This window comes from Citrus clementina, unplaced genomic scaffold (genome assembly GCF_000493195.1).
Source record: "Citrus clementina cultivar Clemenules unplaced genomic scaffold, Citrus_clementina_v1.0 scaffold_5, whole genome shotgun sequence".
Taxonomy (NCBI): Eukaryota; Viridiplantae; Streptophyta; class Magnoliopsida; order Sapindales; family Rutaceae; genus Citrus; species Citrus x clementina.
This window is the reverse complement of record NW_006262201.1, coordinates 23187933-23205053: the sequence shown is the minus strand read 5'-3', so window position 1 is coordinate 23205053 and position 17121 is coordinate 23187933. Positions and strand designations below refer to the sequence as shown.

Here is a 17121-nt window from a genome sequence, read left to right as displayed (position 1 = left end):
AATTCCTTTTGGAGAAGATCATAAAGGATGCAAACTACTGCTGACAGCAAGAGATCGTAGTGTCCTCTTAAAAATGGGATCTAAAGACAACTTTTTGATAAACAACTTAAATGAAGAAGAAGCCTGGAGATTGTTTAAGATGATGGCCGGTGATGATGTTGAAAATCGTGAGTTGAAATCTACAGCAATAGACGTCGCCAGGGCATGTGGAGGTTTGCCCATTGCCTTGACTACAGTGGCAATGGCACTGAGAAGCAAGAGTCTGCATGAATGGAAGAATTCCTTGCGAGAACTCCGAACGCCTTCAATGGTAAACTTCGAAGGAGTGTCTGCAGAGACTTATTCATGTATTGAGCTGAGTTTCAACCATTTAAGAGGTGAGCAACTCAAGAAAATTTTTCTGCTCTGTAGTCTAATGAATAACCGTATTGTTACTTTGGACTTGTTTAAGTACTCCATGGGTTTGGGTATATTTAAAGGAGTCAATAAGATGGAAGATGCACGAGACAAATTATATGCATTGGTCCATGAACTTAGAGACTCTTGTTTGTTGCTTGAGGATGATAGCAATGAAGAATTTTCAATGCATGATGTTGTTCGCGATGTCGCAATATCGATTGCATGCCGCCACCAACATGTGTTTTCGGTGAGGAATGAGGATGTGTGGGACTGGCCAGAAGAGGATGCACTTCGAAAATGCAATGCTATCTCTTTAAGAAATTATAGTAATCGTGAATTTCCTGAAGGATTAGAATGCCCAAACCTTGAATTTTTATTTATCTCTCCCAAAGATTCTTCTCTTGAAATCAATATTCCTGAGAACTTTTTTGTAGGGATGAAAAAGCTTAGAGTTCTAGATTTTACTCGAATGCAGTTTTCTTCATTTCCATCTTCAATTGATCTTCTAGTAAATCTTCACACACTATGTCTGGATCAAAGTGCGTTGGGGGACATAGCAATCATTGGGAAGTTGAAGAATCTAGAAGTCCTAAGCTTTCTGATGTCTGATATTATGCAGTTGCCAGAAGAACTAGGTCAATTGAATAAGTTGAGATTGTTAGATTTAACCAATTGTTTCCATCTGAAAGTTATTGCGCCCAATCTCATATCAAGCTTAACTCGATTAGAAGAGCTGTATATGGGTAATTGCTTCATTGAATGGGAGGTTGAAAGAGCCAGCAGCAAAAGAAGTAATGCTAGCCTTGACGAATTGATGCATTTACCTCGGCTAACCACTCTAGAAATTGACGTTAAAAATGACAGTATTTTACCAGAAGGTTTTTTGGCCAGAAAGCTCGAAAGGTTCAAAATATCTATTGGAAATGAGTCATTCACGCCTCCCAAGTGTGTTAGACAACATTGGTTCCAAAGTCAGCCGCACTTTTGGATCAACAGTAAACGCAAGAGTTTAAGAACATTGAAGCTCAAGCTTGATTTTATGGACATTTGCTCCATGAAATTGCAGGGCATCACCAACGTTGAATGCTTATGGTTGGACAAGCTGCAAGGCATCGAGAATGTTCTTTTCAATTTGGACACGGAGGGCTTTTCACAATTGAAGCTTCTCTGGGTTCAAAATAATCCTGACATCTTTTGTATCGTCGATTCAAGGGAGATGGTCGCTTGTGATGCCTTTCCTCTTTTGGAGTCACTTATCCTTCACAATTTGATCAACATGGAGAGGATATGTGTTGATCGGCTCAAAGTAGAGTCTTTCAACAAACTCAAAACCATAGAAGCATATAGTTGTGATACGTTGAGTAATATCTTTTGGCTCTCTACTACAAAATGCCTTCCAAGACTTGAGAGAATTGCTGTTATTAATTGCAGCAAGATGAAAGAGATTTTTGCAATTGGGGAAGAAGTTGATAATGCAATTGAGAAGATAGAGTTTGCTCAATTAAGATCTTTGAGTCTGGGGAATCTTCCAGAGGTTACAAGTTTTTGCTGTGAGGTGGAGACTCCTTCAGCATCACCGAACAGACGAGCGTCGCAAGAGGAATCGACGACTATGTATTGCTCCAGCGAAATCACTTTGGGTATTTCAACTCTGCTTTTCAACGAGAAGGTGCGTAGGCTAACATTTTCTTTAATGTATAACACATTTTATTCTATCATGCGTTCTCTTTTGATGTCATACGTGGAAAATAATTAAATCATTTAAAGAAGTGAAAGAAAATGGAAAAAAAGGATAAAAAGAATCTCACGCACTCACTAATTGAGCTCTTAACAAGTAGTATGAATTAGAATGCATACTCAGCTGTCAGTTGGAAATTGATTCAGACTTGCATTAATTTGTAATCAAAGAAGAAAATTTCAACAAGTGCTTCCCATATGGATATTGGATCTAACGAGAAATTCTTATTTTTTTAGGTTGCGTTGCCTAACTTGGAGGCTTTGGAGATATCTGAAATTAATGTCGACAAGATTTGGCACTACAATCAAATTCTGGTGGCCGTGTTTCCTCACTTTCAAAGTTTAACACGATTGATTGTGTGGCGTTGTCACAAATTAAAATACATATTTGCAGCGTCTATGATCGGAAGCCTCAAGCAGCTCCAACACCTAGATATACGAGACTGTGAGGATTTACAGGAGATTATTTCTGAAAACAGAGCAGATCAAGTGACAAATTCTTATTCTGTCTTTCCACAGCTCACCACTCTGAGACTCCAAGATCTACCAAAACTTAGATGTTTGTGCCCTGGAATGCATACTTTGGAATGGCTCGCGCTAGAAATGCTTTTAGTGTATCGTTGTGACAAATTAAAGATATTCGCTGCAGATTTATCGCAGAATAATGAGAATGATCAACTTGGTATTCCTGCACAACAGCCCCCATTGCCGTTGGAAAAGGTATGAAGCCATTTTCTAGATTTTTTTATCAATAGCATATTTTTAACTTTGAAAAATATGACAAAGCAATGATAAATTAATACTCAATAAATTGAAAACTTTTATTATACAATAATCTTTGCTAGTCTAGACTAAGGGATCAATGTGGTAGATTAATAATTATATGAACTTTTTTAGGTATAACATTTATAAAAGAATCCTTAGGGCCCGTTTGGGATTGCTTTTAGGAGATATATAAGTAAATTTTATCTTATATTATGGATATTTTAGTCATTTATTTTCTCTCAGCAGTTTAACAGTAAAATTTACCAAACGACCATAATTGTTTTCAAAATTTACAGTACTTCTTGAAACAAAATTTACCAAACACTTAATTACCAATAAAATAATTTCTTTTTTTCCCTAATTTCTTTTTTACCTCTAAAATTAATATATAAAAAATCATTTAATAAATTTTATCAATAATTCAATTTTTTTTTTGTAAAATATAATATAAAACAAATACTATAAAGTCACTGCATGTGATTGGATTACTTAAAATCATTTGAGAAAACACCAATTGACCTTATCAGTTATTATGATTGATGATGATCAGATCCTACCCAACTTGACGGAACTATCACTAAGCGGAAAAGACGCGAAGATGATTTTGCAGGCCGATTTCCCACAACACGTTTTTGGCAGTCTTAAACGACTAGTGATTGCTGAAGATGACTCAGCTGGTTTTCCAATCTGGAACGTACTTGAGAGATTTCACAATCTCGAAATACTCTCACTGTTTTTTTTTTCATTCGACGAAGAGGTATTTTCGAAGGAAGGATGCTTAGAGAAACATGTGGGGAAGTTGGCAATGATAAAAGAATTAAAGCTGTACCGGCACTATCATCTGAAGCAGGTGTGCAAACAAGATTCCAAACTTGGCCCCATTTTTCAGTATCTTGAAATTCTAAAAGTACATCATTGTCAAAGTCTGTTAATTCTATTGCCATCATCATCGGTATCTTTTCGGAACCTAACAAAACTTGTAGCTATCGGTTGCAAGGAATTGATACACTTGGTAACATCCTCCACAGCAAAAACTCTAGTGCAACTCGTATCACTTTGTGTATACGGATGCAGAGCAATGACAGAGGTGGTAATAAATGACAAAGACGGGGTTGAAAAAGAAGAGATTGTTTTCCGCAAATTGAAGAGGTTGGAACTGTTTGATTTAGATAGCCTCACAAGTTTTTGCTCTGCCAATTACACCTTCAAATTCCCATCTTTGCAAGATCTATCTGTGATTGGTTGTCCCAAATTGAAGATTTTCACTACAGGAGAATCAAGCACGCCTCCAAGAGTAAACGTTTGGTATGGAGAGACATCGAATCAACGGCGTTGGGCTAGTAATGATCTTAAGACGACCATACAACAATTACATGCTGAGAAGGTACGGATATACATGTTATTCTCTATCTCCCATGGAAAAATTTTACAAAATTTGCTTTTTCTTTTTAAATAAAATATCGATAAGATATTTGTTATAAAGTTAGTTTAAATTGATGAATAAGAATTTTATTTTCAGCTGTTGGCGGGGTCGTCGTCATACTCTGTGGATTACGACTAATTTCATAGGCTTCTTATGACTTGGAGTTACGAATTTGAAGAAGAAAGTCCCAGCTGGTAATTAATTCTTATTTTATTTATTTGATCTCGTGGGTTGTTTCACAATTTCATCTCAATTGTTTAGAATGGGTCACTTGGTTTACTATCAATATGGAATGCACTTTTCATGATTCGTTCAAGCTTTTATGGGCAGATTTGCGTCATTGAGCGTCTTTTGGCCTATTGTAATTTAATTTGAGTATTTTGTTTTGAGAGTTCCCTTGTTCTCTAAAATTTTATAATTCCTTGCAAGCATTTTATGATGAAATTTCATTAAGAGGGGCAACACTTGCATGTTGAAAGTGTTCAGATTTTATAATTCCCTGAAATCATGCAAACTTTTTTCTTTCTTTCCTTGCCAATTATTTATTGTCATCGTTACTGTTCCGTTAAATTTGTTTGTGCTCTGTTTGTTCATTGGAAACTTGGAAGGCAACGAAAGTACTTAAGAAAATGCTCCTGCCTATGAACACATAATTAAGAAGCTGAATATCATTCAGCGGGTAAAAAAAAAAAAAAAAAAAATATATATATATATATATAATTAGCCCATTATGCCTACAACAAATCCTTACACCATCAAAGGTTAGCTATGAACAACTATATTATGGAAATATTGTTTGAAAGCATTGGATAGAATTTTCAAAAATATCAAGTTTTCACAAACCAAAAAGGGAACTATTTTTGTCTAGTTTTTTGACAAGTATAGAAGCACAATATTTTGTCTGTTATTCTTGTTAAAATTCTCAGCACTATGTTTGCAGAATGTTTGGATACTGATGGAGATTCAAGTCACTCTTCTTTCGTGCAACATTCGAAATGAAGCCTTTTTTTCCCCCTCTATTCAAATTTTATGTTGTGAAGGGTTTCCGTTTCCATCTTCATGTGATTTACTTCACCGTGTCGCTACATCTATGATAGTGTGTGTTATATCCTGTCTGTTTCTTTTGTTTGACCATCGAAAGTTCAAAGACAGTTTATTCTAAATATGTGTACATTCATTTTCTGTATAAGCTCTTTGTATGCATTTTGACATTTTATTCTCAATATGGATGACTCAATGAGAGGTCTTTTGTTATTTATATGTCCCGAATTTCTTGTGTATTTTTAGATTTGATGATGTATTATTGTCTCATTGCAAGGTCTTATAATCACTGATTCTCATTTCTCGTGTACATACGTATATATGCGCAAGAAATTTGAAAAATGATCTTGTCATTTTCTCAGTAAAACATCTAGTACTTTATATGTTGGAAGGGTACTAAGCAGCAGGCCAAGATTTGTCAACTCAAAGATCGTCATGTCATTTTTTAAAAATATTGAGGAATACTAAGAAACACCAAGAGAAAATATAGAAATACTATAGGGACTACTTCTGCATTGTTCATTTTCGTAATTACGTTCATTATTATTTTTGTTTTCAATTAATCAAACTTCAGTTCCTTAGCATTCATCTAATTATGTACTTCATCTGGAAATCCTTAATTTACTCATCAAAATGTGAACGCTAAGGAAACTATGAAAATAAATATAAAACTACTAGCTAAGTTTATCATCACATATGATCAGCACTAAACTATCAAATAATCATAAAAGCATATAAATTCAAGCTACTGTATTATTTGTAGCTTTCTAATTTTTGTTTATAAAGAATTCAACAAAAAAGGGGATACGAAAGTAGCAAAACTTCATCAAATACTCTGTTTTGTAGTACTTCAACATATCTACTGGCTAAGAAGTAGCATCACATATGAAAATGTCGGCACAAATACTCAAGCAAGTGCAAGTGTATAAAATAATATAAAGCTGTCGATTCTGCATTAAAGCATATGAATTGAGAAGATATGAATACCAAATCTTTCCAACTCCTCAACTCTTGAGTAAATACTGGGTTCCCACCCATGCAAACATATTTTCTTTCGAGAAAAAGGAATGCCTGATTCAGGGCATCTGTTGCGTCGGTTTATTTGATTTTGTTTGGTTTAATTGTAGTTCTGTTATTTAGTTTTTCCTCTGATGGTTCTGTTGCTCTGTGTATTTCACTGGGTTTGTCTTGCTTCACATCTTTCTTTCAAAACTAAGAAGGCAAGGAAAGAGAACACTTAATTAGAAAATGCAAGAAGCATATATCAAATCATGCATATGCTCATGCTCTTGCCTATGAACACATAAAGAACAACTGAATATCCTTCGTCGGATAACAAAAAAACAAAATCTAATCATCCATTATCCATACAAGAAATGATACCATTGGGTAATGTTTAGGTACCTCCCCTGAGGTTTTGTGTATTGACAGTCTCATGAAAAGTATTCATGTAATTATAGGGAGCTCCCTGACGTAACTGACGTTAGTATACCATTTCGTATATTGTTAGTATATGAGGGTAAATTAGTGGTTTCATAAAAAAAATCAAAGAAAATCAAAACAAAATCCAATGTTGCGTCGATGACCCAGATTTAGACACTGATAATCAATTTATTACCCACAATGCAAATTATCTTCAATTTATCTAAGATGAATGAAAACTCCATTTTCAAGCTTGAAAAGCTCTGAAGAAACTTTTGTAACTATAAAATCCCTGCTGCCTTCAAGTAATTTTAAGTTGAGTATGAACATGACAAGCTGCAATGGTGGCAAAAGGGTGTTGCCAAGCGAATTTCATCGGCGGCTACTGTTTAAGACTACTAGAATTGGAACCTAAAAAAGGTTAGTTTCCCAAAAAAAAAGAATTGCATGTTGAACTCAAAGTTTTTTGTTCTTTTTATTGTTGTGATGATGAAGAATGATAAAAATGTGTTGAAGAAGATGCTGAATGAGTTATATTGAACAAAAAAGAAATTGGGTTTTTTTTTTTCTATTTTAGTTGATTTCAAACTTAAATGAATTGAAATCTTTGATTTATTAACTTGTTATTTTAGATGCAAAAGGTTGGTTTGGTGGTGTTGTGGTCTGGGGATGATAATTGATTTTTGTTTGTCATGAAATTGACATGGCAGGTGCCATTACCCATTGATCCAGGCTTTTACTGTGGCAATAGCATTCGTTCTTATGCTCTGGTCTGCCTTCTTCATATGGCTTGTGGCCTGAAAAAAGAAGACTCATTTCTTTTTCTTCCTTGGCTTCAATTGAAACGATTAAGAAATATTTTTCTAATTCCAACATCTGAATATTATAAATTCCTAGCTTTACAATTACTTTCATAATGAATGAACCATTGTTCATTTACTATCATTGAATTTGAAGTTAACACTGCCAGAAAGTAAAGCAAGCATCATGATTCATAAATCGCTCATTATCTTTCTAATAGATATCGGGAAGGAGTATCTTAGCCATGTCAGTTCAATTTCCCGTTTGTTCTTATATTTCATTAGCAGGTGTGCGTATGTGATTCTATTGTGCGGGTTGTGTATTTTGAATGCATTGAAGATTGAATCATGGTTTATTGTCTTATTGAAGTAGTTTACTAATGGTGATATTTTAATTTGACGATGGTTGTATTTATAGCCACTGCTGCTGTAAATATTCAATACGTTGACAATTTTGTTGATTTTCTTAATTTATATTTTACTTTTTTTTTTTATATTATGTAAATGTCAATGATTTGTTTTCCATGATTATTGTAGACTTTTTAGTGCTCCAGTGTGGTGTTTACTATTTAGCTCCAAATTGTTGCACTCATTTTTGTAGCCAAGGGCATTTTTGACTTTTTATCAGTCCACTAACAGTCAAGTTAACTGTGTACTAACGCCAGGGGAGGTTCTTATAATTACATGAATACATTCTATGAGACTTTTAATACACCGAACCTCAAGGGAGGTCCCGAAAAATTAATCCTTGAAAATTTCAAGTTTACTTGAATTTTTTTATCATTAATGTGTACTTTTACGATTTTATCCTCACCAACTTAATTTATACGAAGTGGTAAACTAAAAGGTATTTGAGAATATGCGAATACAATCTATCAAACTAAAAACATGCTAAATCTCAGTGGAGGTTTGTGATAATTAACCAATGGAAAAAAATGTAAATGAGAAACCCAACTTACGAAAACGCTAGATTGGGCAGGTTTTATTGCAAGAAATGTACCTAAAATAATATTTTTGTAGGTGTACCCAGAAAATATATAAAGGAACCACCTATATAATATTTTTGTTTATATAATATTTTTGTTGAAATGCTATACTCTATGATTATAGAATGCCTGAGTTCTAAAGAAGATTCAAGTCATTCCTCAGGTGCAGCATTCGAAATAAGGCCATTGCCCTTGTGAAATTTGCATTACTTCTATTGAAAATCTACATAATGAGAGCTCTCCCGTTACATTTTTCGTTGTTCTGCTTGTGCTTTACTTCAATGTGTCGCCACATGAACAAGTATATTGCAGCATATGTACCATCAATTTTGCTATGTCATATTCTCTAATATTATATAATACATATGATTTTGAAATTATATTAACAACAATGGGGTCAAGCACATTTTGTGTCTTGAAGATTTGCGAGAGCTCCATCCTACAAAGTTAATATATTATTATTATTATTATTGATGATGATGACATTGTTGTTATTATTATTATTATTTGAGAGATGGTAGAATAAAGTTGTTCATTTTGAAGTTTAACAGTGGAAAATAAGAAAAACAAGAAAAAGTTCTTTTTTTGTTATTTTAGGTTTGTAAAAATATTTTTGCTCCGTTTGTTCTGTTTTCTTTGCTGGGATTTGAGACAAAAAAAAAACTCAAATAATATAATATTCATCAATTGGTTGGAGAGATAATATAATTAATTCACTTAGATTTTAAGGCTCCGTTTGGTACAACTTATTAAATAGAGCTTATAGCAGTAGAGCTTATAGAAGTAGAGCTTATACCAATAGAGTTTTTGGACAAAAAAGTCATTGGGTGTTTGGTTGTCAATTAAAAAAGTACTTTTGAACCATTAAACGGTTTGGTTGTGCAAAACTAAAAGTGCTTTTGTGTAATTAAATTACCAAAAAGGATATGTATTCATAATTTTTTAACATGTAACAAAATGCATCTAAGCTATCAATTAATAAGAAAAAATCAGTTCAATTATTTCTTTAATTTTCAAAATTAAAAATTTCATAATTGATATATTCTCCTAAACAAAAATACTATCCAAATTAAAATGATAATTAATAATATAACTGAAATGTTAACGGAACATGAGAAGTGTCGTATTACTTGATGATTATTTAATAATATAATATTCATCAATTGGTTGGAGAGATAATATAATTAATTCACTTAGATCTTGAAAGAATTACCAAGCACTCAATTAATAACACATTATCTAGGATTAAATTTGAGAGAAAAAATTTGGAATGTCTATATTTACTCTAATTTAATTGAAAATAAGCCTATCATTGGATGATCAATTATAGTTTGCTTAATACTAAAATGTCACCCGTAAGTTTGTTCTGGATTTGTAACTGATTTATTTTAATTCTTCAACTCGACAAAGGGTCATACATCTTGTTCTTGTACACTTAAAAAGTCACGAAGATCAAAACCAAATATGTCGTTACATTTGCTTGAAAAATAATTTTAGGCAATACGTTCTTGTGTTTAAGCGATATTTTTAAAGGGTTATGATAGTAGTGGAGCACTAATGCACTTCATAAATATCAGATGGATTGTTGAAAAAAAAAAAAAATTGTTTGTATATTTTTTTAATATTTTTTATAATGGCTAAAAGATCAGATAGCCGACGGATAATTTTTTATCCTATTTATCTAGATTGGGCAGACTCACGTTTAGCGTTGGTGTCCAGTTTCTTTAGCATTTTAAATTCATAAACGAAATTACAGTGGTTCTTCATCCATTGGCCATTCCACTTGTTAATTATAATAGACCTTACAACAATTTATACGAATTCGGACAATCGTTCACGCGCAACTATTTTAATCGAAAATATAATAAACAATGATTATCTCTTGACAGTTGTTCTGCACCCCCTATTTTAATTGAAAAAGACTTGATGATTATTTAATTGGATTTTTTTTTTTTTTTGTGGCTCTGCTTGGTTTAGTAATTTGTCTTTTATATTTGACTGACTCGACCAAGAGTTGTTGACCTCGTTTTGATACACTTAAATTACAGAGATGGAAATCAGATCTGTCGTACATTAAAATAATCAAATCACTTTCTCTTTTTCACCTATTTTCACGGAGAAAAATGCTGAAGAAACTGAGAGAATGCTAAATTCATTTAGGTAGACTTAATGAAGGAGAATTTAAAGGTGGAAAGTGTACAGAGAGAGGAAGCGTGTGTTTAGAGAGAGAAGTCTCAAATATATAAGTTGGATTTCTCATAAAAGGTAGTAAGATTTCTATAATTCTATTTATATTTATGCTGAATTTCAAGGGGACGAAGTTAATTTAGAGATTTGTATACTTTATTTAAAAATAATCTCAAACGGACTTATAATATATGTTTGATTTTTTTATATTTTATATTTTATGAGACAAAAATATAATTTTTATCATTGAAAAATTAATGACAGAGATCTTTTGAATGATTTAAAAAAAGAAACACAGAGCTCAAGATCGTGCTGTAATTGGTTGAAGAAGAAGGCTAAAACTTGATGACAAATTGATTATACTAGTTTTAATCTTTTATATTACTCTGCACAATCTCAATACATTATTAGCTCATGTGTGAGTAAAAGTTGCTGGTTCTTGTTTTAGTAATTTCTCTTTCTATTTGCCTGACTCGACAAAGCTTCGGTTCACCTCGTACTCATACACTTAAACTACAAACATGGAAACCAGATCTGTCGTTTCGTTAATTGGCCTCATAAATTAATCAATCACCTTCTCATTAATCTACCATTACTCTTTTCATTCCCTTATTTTTATCTAACCATTTAGGATAGGATTTGGATTCAGTACTTAATTATTCTTTTTATTAATTTTGAAAAAAATATAATTAATAGTTATTGAATAAAAATATAAAATTAATTATATTATTTTATATACACGTATGACAAAAGGTTAAGAAAAGTTTATTTACGCCTGCTCACTCCACAGTCTTGTTAGCTCCCCCATTCTCTTAATCATTTCTTATTCTGTACCCATCAGCTTTTTTAGCTCTTTACATTTATTCTTAATCTAAATAGAAACCCTTTTCTTGCTTCCTTCTTCTCATTCGAAGAACACTTTGCTTCTGTTTGTTTGTTATTTATTTGTAGCTCTATAACTGCTTGTCGTATCGTTGTCTCTCTGTTTTTACTGTCCTTTGGCCTTCTTCACTTCTACATTGCTGTCAGGATTCAAGATGCTGGAAATCATTGTTACTCTCGTTTTGGAACTTGTAAAATGCCTGGCTCCTCCGACAGAACGCCAACTTGTTTATTTGCGCAAGCGGAACTACAATGCCAACCTTGAGAATCTCAAGGCGGAAATGGAGAAGTTGAGGTTGAACGTACGAGCATTCAGCGCAGAGTTTCAAAGGCGAAAGAAAAAGGGGAAGAGATTGAAGAGAAGGTTGAGAAGTGGCTGGTCAGTGCAAACGGCATCATTGACCAGGCAGCCAAATTCATTGAAGATGAGGAGTCAACAAACAAGCGCTGTCTCAAGGGCTTGTGTCCTAATTTGAAGACCCGCTATCAGCTTAGCAAGAAAGCAGAGACAGAGGTGAAGGCCCTTGTTGAACTTGGAGAAGGAGTTAAGAAGTTTGATATCGTTTCCCATCGTACCATTCCGGAGGAGATATGGCTTAAGTCTAACAAAGGTTACAAGGCCTTCGAATCAAGAGTTTCTACTTTGAAGTCTATACAAAATGCGTTGACTGATGTGAATGTCAGCATTATTGGGGTGTACGGCATGGGCGGCATTGGAAAGACGACACTGGTGAAGGAGTTTGCTACGCAAGCCAGGGAAGACAAGTTGTTTGATCGGGTGGTTTTTTCAGAGGTTTCACAAACTCCAGACATAAAAAAGATTCAAGGGGAAATTGCAGAGAAGTTAGGTCTGGAGTTGTCCGATGAAGCTGAATATAGAAGAGCTAGCAGGCTGTATGAACGACTGAAGAATGAGAATAAGATTCTTGTGATTCTAGATAATATCTGGAAACATGTTGATTTGGAGACGGTTGGAATTCCCATCGGAAATGATCATAAAGGATGTAGACTACTGCTGACAGCAAGAGACAATAATGTGCTATTAAGTATGGGCTCCAAAGATAACTTCTTGATTGGCAATCTAAATGAAGAAGAAGCTTGGAGATTGTTTAAGATAATGAATGGTGATGATGTTGAAAATTGTAAGTTCAAGTCTACAGCAATTAATGTAGCCCAGGCATGTGGAGGTTTGCCCATTGCCCTGACTACAGTAGCGAGGGCACTGAGAAACAAGAGTCTGCATGAGTGGAAGAATGCCTTGCGAGAACTCCAAACGCCTTCAGTGGTAAACTTCGAAGGTGTGCCTGCAGAGACTTATTCAAGTATTGAACTGAGTTTCAAGTATTTAAAAGGTGAGCAACTCAAGAAAATTTTTCTGCTCTGCAGTCTAATAGGCAACAGTTTTTGTCTTTTAGACTTGCTTAAATACTCTATGGGTTTAGGAATATTTCATGGAGTCAATAAGATGGAAGATGCACGAAACAAATTATATGCACTGGTCCATGAACTTAGAGACTGTTGTTTGTTGCTTGAGGGTGATAGTACTGAACAATTCTCTATGCATGATGTTGTCTGCGATGTTGCCATATCAATTGCATGTCGAGACCAACATGCTTCATTGGTGAGAAATGACGCTGTGTGGGAGTGGCCAGATGAGGATGCACTTAAAAAATGCTATGCAATCCCTTTACTAAATAGTAGCATTCATGAAGTTTCCGAGGAATTCGAATGTCCGCAACTTGAATTTTTACATATTGATCCCGAAGACTCTTTTGTCGAGGTCAATATTCCTAACAACTTTTTCAAAGGGATGAAAAAGCTTCGAGTCGTAGATTTGACAAGGGTACGATTATTTTCATTGCCATCTTCAATCGGTCTTCTAGCAAATCTTCAAACACTGTGTCTTGATCAAAGCATGTTGGGAGACATAGCCATAGTTGGAAAGTTGAAGAATCTAGAAATCCTTAGCTTTTTAAAGTCTGATATTGTACGGTTGCCTGACGAACTAGGTCAACTGACTAAGTTAAGGATGCTAGATTTAACAGATTGCTTGCAACTAAAATTTATTGTGCCCAATATCTTATCAAGCTTCACTCGATTGGAAGAACTGTATATGAGTAACTGCTCTATTGAATGGGAAGTGAGAAAAGCCAATAGTGAAAGAAGTAATGCCAGCCTCGATGAATTGATGCATTTGCAGCGACTGACCGCCTTAAAAATAGATGTTAAAGATGATAGCATTTTACCAGATGGCTTTTTTACCAAAAAGCTGGAAAGGTTTGATATATCAATAGGAGATGGATCTTTCGACTCTACCATGGTTATTTGGAAAAGACTGGTTTCAAAGTCGGCCGCACTTTATGATCAGTAATCTTGAGAGTTTAAGAACATTGAAGCTCAAGCTTGATTCTATGGCCATTTCCTCCAAGAAGTTGCAGGGCATCAATAACGTTGAATACTTATGTTTGGATAAGTTGCAAGGAATCAAGAATGTTGTTTTAGAATTGGACACCGAGGGATTTTCACAATTGAAGCATCTCCATGTTCAAAATAATCCAGACATCCTGTGTATCGTCGATTCAATGAAGAGAGAACCTTGTGTCGCCTTTCCTCTTTTGGAGTCCCTTACTCTTCACAATTTGATCAATACGGAGAGGATATGTATTGATCGACTCAAAATAGAGTCCTTCAATGAACTCAAAACCATAAAAGTAGAAAATTGTGATGAGTTGAGTAATATCTTCTGGCTCTCTAGTAGTACAAAATGCCTTCCAAGACTGGAGAGGATTGCAGTTATCAATTGCAGCAGCATGGAAGAGATTTTTGCAACTGGAGGAGAAGCTGATGTTGATGTTGATGAGAAGATAGAGTTTGGTCAATTAAGATCTTTGAGTCTGGGAAAGCTTCCAAAGGTTACAAGGTTTTGCGGTGAAGTGAAGACTCCTTCCACATCACCAAACAGACAAGAGTCGCAAGAGGAATTGACAGCCAGTTCCAACGAGATCAGTTCCGAAACGTCAACTCTGCTTTTCAACAAGAAGGTACGTAGGCCAATGCTTCTTCTTTTTTTTTTAGTTCTATCATGCACTCGCATTTGAAAAAAAAAAGTCTGATACACTCGCTAATTAAGCTCTTAATTAAGTGCTTCTCATATGGATATTGTGTCAAAACAAGTGCTTTTCATACTGATATTGGATCTAAAGAGAAAATTATCTTTAGGTAGTGTTGCCAAATTTGGAGGCTTTGGAGCTGAATGCTATTAATGTCGACGAGATTTGGCATGACAATCAACTTACGGCCATGATTACTTGCTTTCAAAGCTTGACAAGATTGATAGTGTGGGGCTGTGACAAATTAAAATACATATTTTCAGCTTCTATGATCCAAAGCCTTAAGCACCTCCAACACCTGGAGATACGGATATGTATGGGTTTACAAGAGATCATCTCCAAAGACACAGCAGATCAAGTGACCCCATATTTTGTCTTTCCAAAAGCCAGAACTCAGATGTTTATACCCTGGAATGCATACTTCAGAATGGCCAGCACTAAAAAAATTGGAAGCCTGTAATTGTGATAAAATAACGTTGTCCCAGAATAACGAGAATGATCAATTTGGTATTCCGGTACAACAGCCCCTGCTCTCGTTCAAGAAGGTATGAAACCAAATTTTAGATTTTTTTTATCAATTATCTTTGTTGTTCCTCACTCACAGATTAGGAGGTTTAATAAATACCTATATGGAGTTTTTTTCTAGTGGGAATGCTCTCATTTTTTACTTTTTTCATGCGGAGAAGCTTTCAAGTCCCACGGTTTAAGAGCGTGTATGTATATATAATCATTCTTAGGTGTGGGGGTCCGCATTTTTTTTAATGGGGACACACTTTTAAACCGTGCGGTTTAAGATAGTTAGTTTTTAAATGAATTATAAAGTCATGCGGTTTTAGAGAGTTAAAAACTAAGTCTTTTAAACCATGGGGTCTAAAAACTGGTCCGCATGAAAAAGAAAATGAGGGCGTCCGCACTAGAGAAGAAATATACATACATATATATATATATATATATATATATATATATATATATATATATAGAAATGTTCCAGTCAGGAATTTTAAAGTGCAGGAAAGTACGGGAAACCTTTAAAACCGCATGGTTTTAAAGGCTTAAAATTGTAAGCCTTTAAAGCCGTGTGGTTTTAAAGCTTTCCCGGACTTTCCCGCACTTTAAATTCCCTGACCAGAAAACTACTGTAATACAGTTTAGAGTTTTGTGTTTAAAGACTTGTGTTTTATTTTGAAGTTTTGTTGTGTGGTGAATTTTTACTGGTAGTAAGTCCCGTCCAAGGATAAGTTTTCCGTTTAGGGCTGTAAAACCATACCTGTAGCCATTCTGACCAAACCATAAATAGACCATAGGTTTTTAACCATGGATCCTCTACTCTGTAGAACATCGTCCTTTTCTAGCTCTTCTTCCGGGAAGACTAGTGATTCAAAACATGTTGTGAGTTCAGAAGAATTCGGTATTGAGAACTTTGATAAAGCAATTGATTGTTGGGAACTTCCAAAAGTTTCTAAAGAAAAGATTTACAAAACAAAAAAGCTTGATTTTCTAAAAAATGATTATGTAATAAAGACTGAAGAAAGAGACATAACTCTCTCAGAACCTTTTGAAACAATTCATTTGTTTTCAGAAAAATCTTTAAAGAAATTAAGAGAAAAGAATTATAATTATATTCACATTGGTTTAATCCAAGTTGGAATAAAACCTTTGACCAAAGAAGGCTTGGATACTTCTATCCTTGCTGTCCTTAGAGATGGGCGATTCATCTCTTTTGATGATTCTTTGCTAAGTAGCATCGAATCCAGTCTTTGTAAAGGTCCGATCTCTTTTGATTGTTATTCAAACATAACAATTTCTCTTAAAGATAAAAACATTTTGAAAAGCATGATCTTACAAATCAAAACGCATAATTATAATATGATTAAGGGATCTGTCCCAGTTGCCTTAATTTTCAAAATTTCTTATAAAACCATGATCTCTGCGTTCAGTACGCAACACAAATTCCAGTCAAAAAGAGATGAAACTCTTCTCTTACAGACTGATATGTCTAAAGCCAATACTTTCATTCCAAAACCAATCCAGTGGAAAGATGTCAATCTTCCAGAAGAATGGATTCTTGAAGGAGCTGCTCCACCAGCAATTCCAAAACAACTTGAACCTAATACGGAGTTGCAAAATGTGACTCAGTATTCTGATGGTAGAGTTAAACTGTCTTTCAGGAGATCTAACTTAACCAGATTTTCTGATAAAGAGTCGTGTTCAAGTATTCCTTCATTAGAAAGGAAATTCACAAAAATCCCTTCTGTCATAAATCTTTCTTTTCAAAGTCAACCTAGGTTTTCCACTTCGGCTCTACCTAGTTCTTCCATTCATTCTGTTGACTATACTACAAACATTCCTCATCCTATTAGAGACCAACG

General features: G+C 34.4%; 2 protein-coding genes across 2 annotated transcripts in view; both read left to right on the top strand.

Annotated features, from left to right (window-relative positions):
* The first annotated feature begins 73 nt into the window (after nucleotides 1-73).
* On the top strand, nucleotides 74-1953 carry LOC112098040 (disease resistance protein At4g27190-like). Its single transcript, XM_024183641.1, has 2 exons — nucleotides 74-1890; nucleotides 1932-1953. The coding sequence occupies exons 1-2, from the start codon at nucleotides 74-76 to the stop codon at nucleotides 1951-1953; spliced, it is 1839 nt and encodes a 612-aa protein (XP_024039409.1).
* Nucleotides 1954-11797: 9844 nt separating this feature from the next.
* Nucleotides 11798-17121, top strand: part of LOC18042991 (disease resistance protein At4g27190) — a 22279-nt gene continuing 16955 nt past the window's right edge. The window contains 5 exon segments of the mRNA XM_024183640.1: nucleotides 11798-11948; nucleotides 11951-13956; nucleotides 13958-14683; nucleotides 14862-15136; nucleotides 15138-15297. Of these exon segments, the coding sequence (XP_024039408.1) occupies nucleotides 11798-11948; nucleotides 11951-13956; nucleotides 13958-14683; nucleotides 14862-15136; nucleotides 15138-15297 (3318 nt within the window).